Consider the following 14809-nt stretch of genomic DNA (forward strand, 5'->3'; position numbering starts at 1 on the left):
TGACGAGACTGTATTTGACCGCACCATGTTTGAGTTGTTTTTTAAATGTTTAAAACTGGTTGTGCAACCTGCCCTCAGACTGTGTTTTTTTAATTTTGTCAGATGTTTCAGTATTTTTAGGCTTTGTGTTTATATGACTCTAATAATTTCATGAAATCAGTCCCTACATTCAGAGCAGAGAGTAAAAGCCTAAAATGCTCCTCCTATTAAATATGTAAATTTTGATCTATGTGCAGATTTCCATACAGTTTCCATGAGCTACGTTATGGGACGTTGACAAATGCTCACCATATGGAAGTCTGCAGAAAAGAAACAGAGCTGCTGTAAGGCAGACCTGAGGCTATCAGTCTGTCAATCAATCTGGACACTCGGTGCTTGAAAACTTCAACGTAAGCTGCTCTGTGTGCGTGCAACTGGGTGTGCTTCTGTGTCTTCCCACATGGGGGCAGTGTTTTCTCTGCAGACTGCAGCCACTCGGCTGCTGACACAAAGAGCACAGTCACTGTTGAAGGAGCAGCATCTTCTTCGTCTGTCAGACACTGATTTCTGTCTGTGACTCCTCTCAGTGTACTATATGTCCAGAAGCATTTCACAGTGGGGTGTGTGTGTGTGTGTGTGGTTGTGTGTGTGTGTTTGCAGTCTTCAAACCCCTCTCTCTCCCCCTAGCATCCACCAGGCAGTGAGAAGTAGGCCGCTTAAAGATAGCTACCGGCAGCCTCAATACCAGCTCCCAAAATATATCTGCTCATGAGAGTCATCATCTCCTCTCCCTCCTCCTCTTTCTTATTCTTCTTTTGCCTCTTTCTGCTGCTGAAAATGGAACAAGAGTCAGTTTTTGAATTTAGAAATTAACAGCCTCTGAGAATATCCTGTGATAAGGATATGTGTGTGTGTGTGTGTGTGTGTGCCTATGTATGTCTTTTTTCCCTCACGTGAATGAGCTTTTCATTTTTGGGGATGGGGGGATGGTCTCTCACTTGGCAGTTATCTCATTGGAAAGGTGACGTCAGGATTGTACCACAACATCCATCATATTCAGGGGGTCTCATTTGAAGGTTTGACACCCATGACTTCCCATGGCTGTGATTGTCACATAATCTGGGGCTTGTTTCCCTAACTCATTTACCATTTGTTTGCTCTGTGAAAGTAAACAAATGTTAACGAATGTTACAAATTTATAGATGCTGTAAGGAGGATCTGTTTTGATTAGACTGTAGTAACATCTTTTGGCCTGGGGTCTCAAGTACACATGACCCTTAAGACTTAGGACGTGACTCTTAATAAGGCGTGTGTTTGTTCTGGAAATGAACAGAGACTGTATCTTTTTGAACACTACTTTTCTTTGTTCAGAACATTTTTTTTTTATCAGTAACAACACCAGCCAGTAAGGTACTTTTGCTTAGCTATGTTATCAACAAGCAAAGCAAAAACAAGCAAACTTTGTAGCACAGTTAAGTAATAGAATAGAAAAAATACTATATTTTTATTTATTTTATTTTTTTAGTAGCCAGCTTTATTTAGCACTGCTACAGCCAGGTGCTCAGAAACATGTCCGTAACGTGTAAGGTTAGTGAAGCCTCATTATGTCCTGCCAGTCATCTACCAAGCAGAGCTAACGTAACCTCACTCTACATTTTATTGATTGACTCCCAAGTTTGAACAGACCACTGCAGAATAACTGCTGCATGTGGGTTGGAATGAACATTAGCACAAACAGATTAGCTTTTGTTTTAGCCTTTAGTTCATGCTCTGTCACTCTCCCGTTTCGCTTTCTTCTGCTCTTCTGTCTCTTTTCTGTCAGACAGTTAGGCTCCTGTGTCCACAATCACTACAAAATTAATCACAGAAATCATTTTCAGCACAAAAATATTATTGGCGCAATACCAGTATGGGCTAATAAAAGCTTAAAAACACGTTTATTGGTATTGGCAGATATGAACATTTCTGCCGATGGGCACAGCCGATAAGATGCTATTCAGTTAGGATTATTATTATTTTCTATCTGAAAAATAAGCTCCTTAAATAAAATGTAGCACTTCATTTATTTGCACTGCAGGGCTCTGTGTCTGTCACCAGGTTGTTACAGTACCTCTAAAATAATCAAATGCAACTTGGTTATGTTTGAAAATGCATTGTACATTTAAAGTTCATGTGATCTAAAGAAATTATTTTTCTGTATTTCAGTAATGAATGTCTTGAGTTTGAAAAAATAATACATTTCTTATGGTAAAATCAAATGTTTTTTGTCTTGTTTTATGTGTGTTTCTCAAACAAATAAGACCGTCACAATAAGAGTAACATATAAATTCCAGTACAGGATAGACTTAGCTTTCTTTCCAGTGAAAAAAAACAAACAAACTTGTGATATCGTATTGGTATTGGCCAAAAGGGGTTTCGCTATATCGGCATATGGGATATCGGCAAAAATACACTATCGTGCATCCCTACCGCGGAGCAAAATTTTTTATAATCGGCTACATTTTGGCCGATGTCGATTAATCGGTGAAAGGCATAATCGGCCCAATTAATCGGCCCGACCGATTAATTGGTTGGGCTCTACATGTAAGGCTGGCTTTTGCATCTCTCTTACTGTCACTGTTACATGGCTCAACTCATTTGCCAGAAGCAGAAAAACAGAGATCGTTCACTTGTTTACAACAGTGGAATGTGGCTATCTTATTCTGAATGTGCGTCTCTTTTCAGCCACAGACACATGATATGTAATGACGTCAAATGAATTGCTAATGGTGCCCTCTGCCGTTTAAAAAAGGTAACAGGATTGCTTTGTCGTCTCACTGATCATATCTTCCTTTTTTTAAATGAAATACCAGCACATGTGGATATATTGTTTCCCATGTTTGTTCATGCTGTTGCTGATAAACTGGTGCTTTGTTTGAGCCCTTTTCTTTACAAACATGACATGTCTCCAGGCCCCCTCCCCCTCTCTCCCATGACCCCAAATAAAAAGCAGGTTATGGAAAATAAATGGACATATAGCCGAGTCCCCCCTCTCACATTAGCTCAATATTCCCCTCGATGTCTGGATGCGCAAAGACCCAGTGTGTGCTTTACCCCCCATTGGCCCACATCCACAGAGAATGAGGACAATAGTTTGGCTCTGAGACATGTGTGCCTAATGTAGTCCTTTTATGTGGGAAAGTGGAACTGTATGGAAAGAGGAGAGAAAGAGAATTCCTGTGCTCCTGTTTCTGTCTTTATGCTGGCGTCTGATAGCGAAACATATGGCAATGATGTTAGTTATGAAATATAAATTTTATTGAAATGTAACCCACAGCAGATGAGGCAAAATAAACAACTTCATTTCTATCTATCTATCTATCTATCTATCTATCTATCTATCTATCTATCTATCTATCTATCTATCTATCTATCTATCTATCTATCTATCTATCTATCTATCTATCTATCTAACATCAGGGAACTCTGCAGAAGTTTTATAGTCACTTGTTTTAGAATGTGACTCAAATAATTGACCTCAGTCATCTCTTCTTTTCATTCACATCAAATGGATGTCAGAAGAATTTGATAAATGTGTTTTTGGACGCTGACCCCCATGAAATAGCTTTCCTGGAGACAGACAACCCCCTGCTGTGGGAATATTGCTGATCGATAGAAATTTGATGACCTATGTGCACATTGCATAGCTGTGTTTTCTGAATTAATCTACTGTTGTTGGTACCATAATTGTCCTGGCTTAGTCACTCACCACAGACATGTCATGGTGATAAAGAAATTAAAATATCAAACATTTTCTGTTAACATAGTTTTATATAAAATGTAAACCCTAATTTCATTTACTTTTTCACAATGCGGGATGAAATATGCAATTGTGAAAAATCAGATTTTCTCGACCTCCCAGGGTGTCCTGAACCCCGCTTTGGAATGCAATGAACTAGGGCGTACTACAAGTGTTAAAGATGTTGTACCCCAATAGCTCAGTGCCCTTAATGTCGCACTGAAAGCAGGCCTATTTTTTTTTCCTAAAGATGAATTTTTAATTATATCAAACTTAGACTTTTCCTCTCCAACATTGAATTTTGATTTTCTTTGCTCAAAATTGCTTTTTTTTCTCACAAAAATTTTTAAAATTTCAATTTAATTCAATTTTAGACAGTAGCACTATTTTATCAAGGTAGATTAAGTAACACCAAAAAACACATCTTCCTCACTGTGTTTTTCCTCATGCCTGGCCCTAATACTTCTCTGTTGTCAGAGCTAGTAGTTGCTGATTAATGGAAAAATGTTCATTCTTAGTTAGTTGAAGTTACAAAGATGATTGTCCATTGACAGGTGAAAGATCCATCAGTAGAAATGCACCGAAACCAATCGTTGATATCGGTTATCAGTGTTTTGGAAGAGATCCATGGTGCCAATCCAGGCAAAAAGCTCGGTGGTGCTTTTTTTTTCCAGCCCTTTTTCCTACTTGATTTAAAATATTGCCTCTGATGAACTTGCTTATTTTTTGCTGCATTACCAGTCAACAGGTTATAAAAGTTTACATCTGAAAAGAACTTGTGTACATTCTGAAGAACTGTTTTGATGGTTTTTGCTTTGCAAAACAATTCAAGAAAAGGTCACCATAAATTCTGACAGATGTAAAAGTACGATCCAGATCCTGGCAATATTGGGGATACTAAGATCCAGAACATGAAATCTGTACTGGGTCATCATAATTTTCGACACTGTAAGGTAACAAATTATTGTACAAACCTGCAACTAACACCAAATTGTAGTAGACAGTCTGCTGAAAGGAAGTATAACATTAAAGTAGGACTAAAGTGTTGCGTGACAATCACAATATGCTTGGTGGAGGTCTGTGCTCTCTGAGTGCTTTTTCTAGTTTAACACTGGTATTAGATAGGTATTGGTCGATACCAAAGCCCAGGTATAGGTAATGGCATCGAAACCAGAAAAATTTGATTGATGCATCTCTATCTTTGAGCGTTCTTTGGTTTCGTGAAGTAAGGGAGAGAAAAGGGAGAAGATGTCCTATAATGACATTTGGAGAAAAGTTGAAGTGATTCTTTTGGTTTGCAGGATTTATCGTCAGGCTGCAGAGTCTCTATAGAAAATTTAAAGGATCCGAGGCTCCTCCATATCTTAACACCCCCCCCCCCCATCTCGATCTGCCTGCTATAGTTACAGGTCATCAGTAGACAAGTTTATAAAAAAAGAGCTCATGAAATGTAATGCTTTAAATCTGTACCTCTAGATACTGTAAATACTTAATGTATGTTTTTCTCCTCTAACCTCTCTGACTTCACTTCCACTCTGACCTAAAGATGCCCTCTTTCATCCCCCGCTGAGCATTTTCACACATACATTCATGTAGACGCACAGGCATACATCCATACAGCCACACAGCCACACGCCATTATTGAGGTCAGATTGAGATGGAGACAGACCCCCATCATGGCACACCCTCTGGCTACCTCTCTGTGAGCTGCTCACTCACGTAGAAGCAGACCCATCTGCCTCTAGAGATGGTGAGAAAATAGAGACGGATGGGGATGGAGGCTGAAGTGGATGAGACACAAACATACACGCTAACACCACCTTAGATTCAGAGCAGAGAGCAGTGGGACTGGGGGTTTTGAGAAAAGGAGGGTGGATGTTAAATAGCAAGGAGAAGAGAGGGGGAGAGAGCACGGAAGATCTGTGCGGCGTTGCCCTGAGATACAGGATGTCGTAATAAGGCAATTGGGAGAGAGCGAGAAAGAGAGATAGAGGAGGAGGAGAGAGAGACAGACTTATTCAGAGGGGGCGAAGGGGGAGGAGAGAGCACCTCGAGGAGAGAGGCATCAATTTTTCTGTTGCTGCAACCAGCCGACACCCCTCTGCCTGTGTTAGGAATGGAACATTCCTGCTCGCTCTGGGCTCTGTTGTTGTGCAGAGCTGCAGAAGGCCTGATAGAGCCAGCTAGACTGAGAGAGGAGGAAGGGAGGGATATAGACAAGAAACACACACACACACACATACACACACACACTGTGGAACCAGAGCCTGTGTATTCGTTTCATCACCCGGTTCAACCAGAGAGGAAGGATACAGAGAGGAGGAAGAGGAAGACAAAAGAAGAGGAGCTTCAGAGAAAGCAGGGACAGTGAAAGAGAGGCAAGGTGAAAGAGGAGAAGGAAGGAAGGAAGGAAGGGAGGGTGGAAGGAGGCTGGGGCATGAGGAGGGGCGCCTGACTGACATTGCTGCTCTTGCTATCAGACAGAGGCAGACCAACACGCACATCCAGCCAGATTGTGCACTGCACAGCCGCTGCTCTTTTTCTATCCTTTGCGGAGCCTTGTCCTCCATCCTTTCTTCTCCTCTGAGTGAGAGGACAAGAGACACAGAGAGGAGAAGAAGGAGGAGGGAAAAGGACGAGGAGGAGGTGGAGGAGAAGAAGAAGGAGGAGGAGGAGGGTAGGCAGTAACCCTCTCCTTTACCCAGGACACACAGCAGAGAGAGACAGGGAGAGAAGAGTCAAAGATACAGAGAGAAAGCAGCATTCTGTTCTATTTCGCTGTCTCCTGAGGTCCCTCGGCCAGCGAGCGGCTAACAGGCACCGCTCATGTCCGTGAACTCAGAGAAATCCTCGTCCCCTGAAAGGTAACACCTTCTTCTCTATCATTTTATCCCATATGTCCCATAAACCTGTGCACAGCTGCATGCTCTTCTCTTTTTTTGTATTCCTCCATCTCTAAAACCACCAACCCCCTCAGCACCTCCATGTTCTGTGCCCTCGCTCTCTGTTTCTCTTTCTGTCTGAGGTTCCTGAGCTGGTTTCTTCTATTGTCTGGGTCACAGCAGTCTAGCTGTAGCAAGGAGAAAGAAGAAATTGCGTTCTTTCAATTTTTGCAGGGTGCAGAAGAACAGAACATGCTGTCTTTCAGGATAAACAGAACAGAACATGCCTGAACCTCATTTAAGAAATTTTCTCTCTCCCCTTCAAGCCGTAGCTGCTGCTGCTGCTGCTGTTGTTGCCTTTGGAGGCTGCAACATCTCCTATGACAACAATAACACACTCATACACACCAATACATACAGACACATACACTGTGTCTTCATGGTGCTGGAGCACATAGCTTACACAGCAAGAGTGTCAACACACGTCAACATTAGCAGCAGCAGTGCATCTCAGCAGTGATGCAAGACAACAGCTCGCCACATGACGCACCTCAGTGCATAGCACTACTGAACAATGGCACCTCTGAACGCCTCACAACTCTTAGCTGAAACACATCGGTAGTTTTGCTACATTCTGACCAGCTTGAGGAATCTGCATGATATGGACCGTTTAGTGACGGTGGTAGAAGCATGACTAGCAAAGTCATAAGGCCTCATCAGTCACGTGGCTAGCTGGAGCTAATTAAAACATGCAGACAAAGACACACACATGCTAGCATCATCACAAAATGTCTGGACAGGATTTATTTATAAAAGGGGAGCACGTGAAGCTAGGCTAGCCATAGCTCTGATGCATCTTGGCCTTGCTTGCTCAGTGGAGATTAATGACCTCTTTAATCATTTGTAGCTGTTTATGCTTAATAAGACGCCCCTCATTTAGTTTTACAACATCAAAGTGAGCTCTTTTTTCTTACAGAGTTGCTTTGATGTCCCCGATTTAGAAAACCTCTGTTGTTGTACAAGTCTAAGTGACTTCAGCCCTAACTTGACCAATTAAAAAGGGGTTGTGTTTTCATTTTCTTAAAATAACAAGGGAACGAAAACCGTTGCAATTTCCATTTCTGTTCAAAGCAATGAATCAAGACGTCAAAGCCTTGGTGCTGTGTGTCCAAACTGCTTCACAGCACACATTCCTCTTTCAGTGTGCAAATGCGGAAAGAGCTCGATTTGACGGGTGCTGGAGGGTGAGGAGCAGGCAGACTGGATGACTCAGGTAGCCACTGATGCTGTGCCAAGTACGATCAGGCAGAGCCGCTGCCATCCACACAAGCTAGCGCCAGGCCCCAGACTGGCACACTCGAAATGCGGCGCAGTGGGCAACACAGATAGGCAGAAGTAAATGGGCACTAACAATATCAGGCGTTATTACATGGACAGTTGGGCACAGAGGACGGCAGCGTAACATTGGCAGATTTGGATGGAAATGAAGTGAGGTTTAATTTCCAGGGAGGCAGAAATAAATACTGTCATACTGTAGAAAGGCTTCTGATCTTGCCATACTTCCACATTGGGACAAGGGCAGTAAGCATCTCCACACACATGAATACACAGCATCATCTGGCTGCTGTGGTGTGCTGAAGTTTGAGCATTTCATCACTTGGCTAGCTTTTCTCTACCTCTTTTGTTGGGTCACAGTTGTCTGACTGTAATTAAGACTAATGCAGCAGCTTCTTGTTGCATGACAGGTAGCAACAAAGAGCTACACTCATACACACAATGCTGCCCACTCGAACGGCTAAAACATCTCATGTGACAACAGCAACAATACCTGCAACTGCCTTTTTGTTTCTATCTCAGCTCGACTGGGGTATCTAAACAGGATTGTTTGTAGAAGTAGTCAGGAGATTATTTCTCATAACCTCTCTAAGTCCACTCATAGATGTCTAATAATGCTATCAGGGAGAGATTGGTTGATAATACCCAAACGCTTAGAGCTTGATCTGAAAGCCACAAGCTGGAAAGGGCACAGAGAGTCAAAGGAGAGCATGAGACTTCTGTGGACATCTGGGTTGATAACTCTTGCTTGATACAGATACCAAACATCTTCTTGTAGAGAAAGAAGTGCACACATAAACTGATGTGTAGAAACTGGGATCATAAGGAAGACAGATTTAGCAAGAGATATCTGGGAAAGATCAACCTTATTGGGATGCAGGCACAGTGCTATCATCTACTGCCATAATAAATAAAAATCTCTACAAGCATGAATTCTGGTTCATGATCACTTCTTTAGCTTGTTAAAGCTAAAGAAAGAAGGTGTTTGTTTTTTTTCCCCTAGTTGTATCTTTAATACCACATAGTTAATTTTTTTTTTTATAATCTTTAATTTTTTTATATTATTTTTTATTTTATTATTATTGATTTTTTAAAATTAATTTTAATTATTATTTTATTATTGTTTTATTATTATTTATTATTATTTTATCTATTATTGGTTTTAAATTTTCATTCACCTGGAAAGCAGCATGACCTAATTTGGCTTTTAAATCAATTCTTTTGTTTTATTTGCCATCTTATTTGTGTGAGAAGCCTATCCAAGTCAATTCTTCTGTCTACAGCACCATCTGGACCCCAGGCACCATGCACACACTCACACAGGCTGTGGTGATTCATTTGGGGCGTACAGTAGCATGTTTGTCAACAACAAGGCATAATGAGTTGGATAATTCATGTGTTAAACCAAAAGGATGGATGGATTTTGGCCTGAAAGGACCACGAGCCAGCACTGTGACAAATTCCTCTTGTAGCACTCGAGATAGGAAGACGATCCAGTTGGTGACTTTGGGTCTCCAGGCATGGCTGAGATGGAGATGGATTCTTGGGAGTGTGTGTGTAAGAATATGTTAGTGTTTTTTTACATTAGCAAAAGCCCAAATCTTCTTGCGGTTTGATGGCTCGCCAGTTTAGGTCATAACCGATGCTGTTTGGTGGAGAGCTTACTTATGTCCTTTGAAAACACTTTCCTGAAAGATCAAAGGAGAGTTGAACAAATAAACACTCAGGTCAAGAGTTTAGCGGCTTTGTTGAAAGGCTTTCTTACAGCTCTTGCAGTCAGCTAGAAACAGGAGGACTGAGAGGTTGTTGTTAGGTAAACCTCACTCTCTTAAATGCGAATTAAGAATTTGGGGGTGGTTGAATAAGTGAACACCAGCTCTTGATGGTGTCAAGTCCACTTCAAAGTGTGCATTTATCCGAAAAAAAGAGGACAGGGGAATTTATTGTCTTAAATTAGCATGCTATCCATATGTATGATCTTCCTGTGTGTGTGGATGTGTTTAGTGTGGATCTGCACTTTGTAAGTGTGACTGGATGATGCATGATTTTTACTGTGATTACTAAAGATGTCAATCTTCGCAGAGACGGGGGAGGGACAAAGAGAAAAAAAAAAGAAAAGAAAAAATGCAGGTGTGAGGAAGAGTGAGACCGACACAGAAACATGAAGTGTAGCATCACAGACTAAAGCCAGATTAAAATGTTGCCTTTCATCATCCTTTGTCAGATCTCTGGATCTCTGATGTGGGAGAAGAATAGACATGCAAACACTCGCATCTCCATATATTTTCAACAACACTGAAAATTTTAATCTCACCTCCTCTCTATTTAAAATCAGTTGTCTTTTAACCTCTGTTCTCCTGGTTTTAGACCAGCCCTCCAAAATTTTCCTTGATTGTTCTGTTTTTTGTGTCTTATTTTTAAATCTATATTTTATTGAACTTATTTATTTTGTTCATAAAAAGTATAGAGCTTTTCAGATCCCAAGTTGTCTTAAAATTCCTAAATTGGTTTGGCTAACAGTCCACAACCCCAGGACACCTTATTTGGAAGTGTGGAAAAAAAAGGTAAACTTTATGTTAATGGGGATAAAAGTAATTTGTTGCCTATTTACAATACTAATTAATGATGTCAGCTATATTCAGACAAAAAAATGCCATAAAGCATGGCAATTAAGCTTGTAATAATTCACAATTTGTTGCTTTTGTTTTCTGTATTTGATGACAGATGAAATATCAAAGGTGGTTGGAAAACATAATAAGGATAAGGATAAGGAACATGTGGCTTCAGGCAGTAGTGAGATATTTTGAAAAAAAAAAAGATAACATTGCTTATCCCAATTGGCAGATAAATGGAATTATTTTTATATTGCAGCTTTGATTCAGTGAACAATTTTTGATGGAAACCAGTAAATATTCACAGTCTGGAATCAAGAGACAGATTTCTTGCTTCTTTCCTACAAGAAATACAGAACTGACTTAAAAGGAGATTAAGCACAAGCAAAAGATGAAAGCTTAGAAAAACAGAGAAAAGTACCAGGCAGAAAGAGCAGAAAGGGTTTGTGTGTGTGTGTGAGAGAGAGTGTGTGTGCCAGGCCCAAGCTGCAGCACATCCCATACACTGTAGATCTGCAAGACTGAGCCATGGCAGCTTTCCCACTCACACACAGTGTGTGTGCATTTGTTGCCTCAACTGGCCTATATGCCCTCCACCATCTTCACTGGGCCGACCCACATTGCTCCACACACACACACACACACACACACACACACACACACACACACACACACACACACACACACACGAGCAACCTCAGCCATGCTGCGACATGACAAAAGCTAATGAAGCATGGCAGGAAGCTAGCTAGCTAACTAGCTGACCTGCCCTGCCTGTCTGGCTTTCTGGCCTCCCCACCAGCCCCCCTCTCCATGCATGGAGAGAAACAGACGATTGCCTCTACTCTCTTGTTTCTATAATTCTTTGTCTAGAAAAGCTGGAAAAAAGATATTGCCATCAGTGTTTCCATGAGATGTTTCAATGGTAAATATGAGTGGATATGGGTTTATGTGTGGCCAAAACAACAGCAAACAAGTTTAACCTGTCTCTGTAGCACACTCACCCACCCCTTACCCTTAGAAAAGCTCTGTGAATTTCAGCCCTGCTCTGTAATCATGAGTGGTTAATCAGTAATAAGAATCACTGAGTCGAACCTGCAGCAGTGTGGAACAAGACACCTCATGAGTGGTGTGTCTAACGAAACTGCCATAGTGACACCCACAAGGAGCTGGTCATGTGATCTGGACCCAGGTACCTGATCTGCTTTAGGTGAGATAGATAGCAGAGTTTTGGTTTCAGCCAGTGTGTTGCAGGGTTAAAGGTCACACTTTGGTATCGGCAGGAGTTCAGACACAGGGAGAGACGGTGAACTTAACTGTTGGTGGAAAAAAATATGATTTCCTTCTACCTTTTGTTTTATTTTCTGCATCCCATACTGCCATTCTACCTGTCTTACTGCTCTGATTAATTTTGCACATTAATGCCATCGTTGAGAGACAGGGCAATGGGTAGAGTAGAAAACTGGATAAAATTGTGTGGGGAATGACAAACAGCAAAGGTCCAAATATTGGAATTGAACCCAAACCGCCAGTATGGAGAACAGTTGACATTATACAGTACAATGGGCACACCACTCATCCACTTAGCTTCTGTGGAATCATCTTTGTATTTGTGTGTCCTGAAACTGCAGACTATCAAGTTACTCATATTTAATGAGTGTGCTCTAACTCCTAAGTTCAAAGCACACAATATTATGAAAATGAACAATGTTTGAATGATAAATTGACCAAAATTCTTCAGTCTGTCAGGGCTTACTGGCTACATTTAACATCTGAAGAATTAACTGCAACTATTTGAATGCAATGAGTATACTAACACAAGAGGCCGAAATAAACTTGGATTACTTCCTTGCAGAATGAATAACTAATCTTTTGAATGTTGTTATGAAATTGTAGAAACTGCCTAATAGGCATGCTAGCTTAGCCATGGTAGCTTGAACCAGAAATTAGTAATTGACAAAAGTTATCTGGTTTTGAGAGTGCAATAGTGTGTTTACTACTTGTCAGGTTAGTTTGTTGGATACAATACATTATTTAGGTGGTGTGTTAGGATATGGTTTCAGACATTGCACATTTACTCATTGCAAGCATACTATGTACCTCAAACAGCTTAGGCTAAAGATAAGATGAGATAAGATAAGATTCACCTTGATTCCTCCCAAAATGGGCGAATTCATGTTGTAACATTTTCATGTTATAACATGAACCAACAAAGTTTAGAATGAAAAAAACATTACAGTTTTAATATATCCAATAGAATAATGGAGTAGGAGTTACTTAAAAAAAGTATGTACATATTCAACATAATAAAGGTAAAAAGTCTTCTGAAAGGGTTGGGGTGGACAACAGCCTGGACATCATTCTCCTGTCAGCCACCACCTCCACAAGGTCCACAGAGTCCACAGGGTCCAGAGAACAGCCCAGGTCTGAGCTGGCCTTCTTCACCCATTTTCTCAGTCATGCTCTCCTTTGTCCTGCCCCCCTACAGAAGGTGAAATCCCTCCAATGGGGCACTGGTGTCCGGTGTTAGCCCTGTTAGCCATGTCTCTGTGAATAGCATGATGCTACTCTGCCAGTATTTCCCTGGGTAGTGGATTATCACTGCTGGTTTGCTCATCTTATTGGAGATAGATCTTACATTCCCCATAACCATAGATGGAGAATCAGGTTGGTATCCTGTCTTCTTAGTTGCAACGCAGTGCTAGCGCGTTGTCCCCATGTTCTTCTCCCTGTCTTGCAGGGATCAGCGGGCCTAGCACTGGTTAGCATAGACATGCTTAAGGCTGCCCACAACTGATCTCGGTTTTAAAACCAGTTCACTCTGAGAATGCCATCAAAACTTATACGAAAAACATTGCAATTAATTATCAATGTGTTCCGCTGAAACCCAAAAAATCAACCTTATGGTGACAAACATAAAGACAAAGGACAACAGATTTATTTGTTTATGTCCTCTGTGGGCTGCTTTTGAGCCTTTTAAGGTTTATAGGAACTACCTTTAACTTTTGTAAGGGACTGTTTGGCTCTACAGATTGTTATTTATGATATTATAACATACTTTCTAATTCTGTGAACCCCATTGGTTAAACTCAAAGGCATTCCATTGGTTTGGGCTGAAGTTCAACATAAAACACCACAAAATCATGTGACAAAAACAAAATTAGAAAGCTGTGTGATGAGCCTTTCATTCATATCATGTTGTTGGCTTTGGTTATTTTTGCTTTGTGTCCAGTACTCTCAGTCCCTGTTCATTTAGTTTGTTTACATGTACAGCATTCCAGCCTTTCCTCCGCTGCTGGAGTCATGTCCAATCCCTCTCTTACTACCCTCTCTGTCTTTTTAACTCCTCACTCTGTCCTTTTCGGTTGTTGTTGATCTCACCCCTCATCTGATCCTTTCTTTTTACTCCTGTGTTTTCCTCTATCATTTGGTGTTGTTTTTCACTCAAGAGGTTTTTGGTTTCTCTGTTGAAACCAGACCTCATGCAGTTGCACCTTATAATTAATGACGACATCATTTCTTTTTATTGATGTTACGGAGCCCCTGTAGAAGAGTTATGCAACACATCCTGATTGAAATATTCACTATGTACTCTGTTAGCAATACTGAAACTAAAACTTAATTTGTTTTTATCTGTTATGAATTAATAAGTGAGCTGCTTTAATTTCCTGGACTACAAACGTGCTATTAGGTAACAACAATCAAACTCGAGGTCCATAAAGTGGCTCACACTGTTAGTATGTTGTTAGCCACCTACTGTGCAGGGGGAGCTCATTGGTTTTAATAAGCAATTCTAACAACACTAATAATAGAGTGAATTCCCATTATGCAACAGGAATGGAGGAACAAGATTGTCCTCTAGTTCCACTATCCTCCTGTGTAATGCCTTAGCATGCTGTTAGTGCCTCTTCCACTCCTTATTCTATGTTTTTACAGCTATCTGCTACCAGGGTATTAGCCTTTCTGGAGTCAACTTTCCTGCGTTGACACTGTTTAAATTAAGCTCAGCAGAAACAGGGAAATGGAGGAAGGCGAGAGAGCAACAGAGAAGGGGGGATTTGAGATTTTTTTTTTCAAGGAGGAGCTAAGGATTGTGGTACAGCGACAGCCTGGAGAGAGAGGGAGAGATGAACCCACAGACGAATTGAGAAAGAGAGGATAAAGCCAACTGGAGAATGCCGGAGAGAGACAGAGGGAAGGCGAGATAGAGACATAGAGAGCAG

The 14809-nt window shown here is 41.0% G+C and overlaps 1 protein-coding gene across 5 annotated transcripts in view; it reads left to right on the top strand.

The window, feature by feature from the left end:
* The window catches only part of srpk2 (SRSF protein kinase 2), an 84440-nt gene that overhangs the window by 19978 nt on the left and 49653 nt on the right, over positions 1–14809 (top strand). The window contains exon 1 of one of the 5 annotated variants that reach the window (XM_074677582.1): positions 5910–6621. The exons of the other annotated variants lie outside the window; for them this stretch is intronic. Within the exon in view, the coding sequence (XP_074533683.1) occupies positions 6584–6621 (38 nt within the window). The 5' untranslated portion in view covers positions 5910–6583. Of the gene's footprint in view, positions 1–5909; positions 6622–14809 lie in introns of those variants that run through there. 5 annotated transcript variants of the gene reach the window in all.

This window comes from Halichoeres trimaculatus, unplaced genomic scaffold, assembly GCF_033239565.1.
Source record: "Halichoeres trimaculatus isolate MK-OKI-2021-1 unplaced genomic scaffold, fHalTri1.1 fHalTri1_scaffold_10, whole genome shotgun sequence".
Taxonomy (NCBI): domain Eukaryota; kingdom Metazoa; phylum Chordata; class Actinopteri; order Labriformes; family Labridae; genus Halichoeres; species Halichoeres trimaculatus.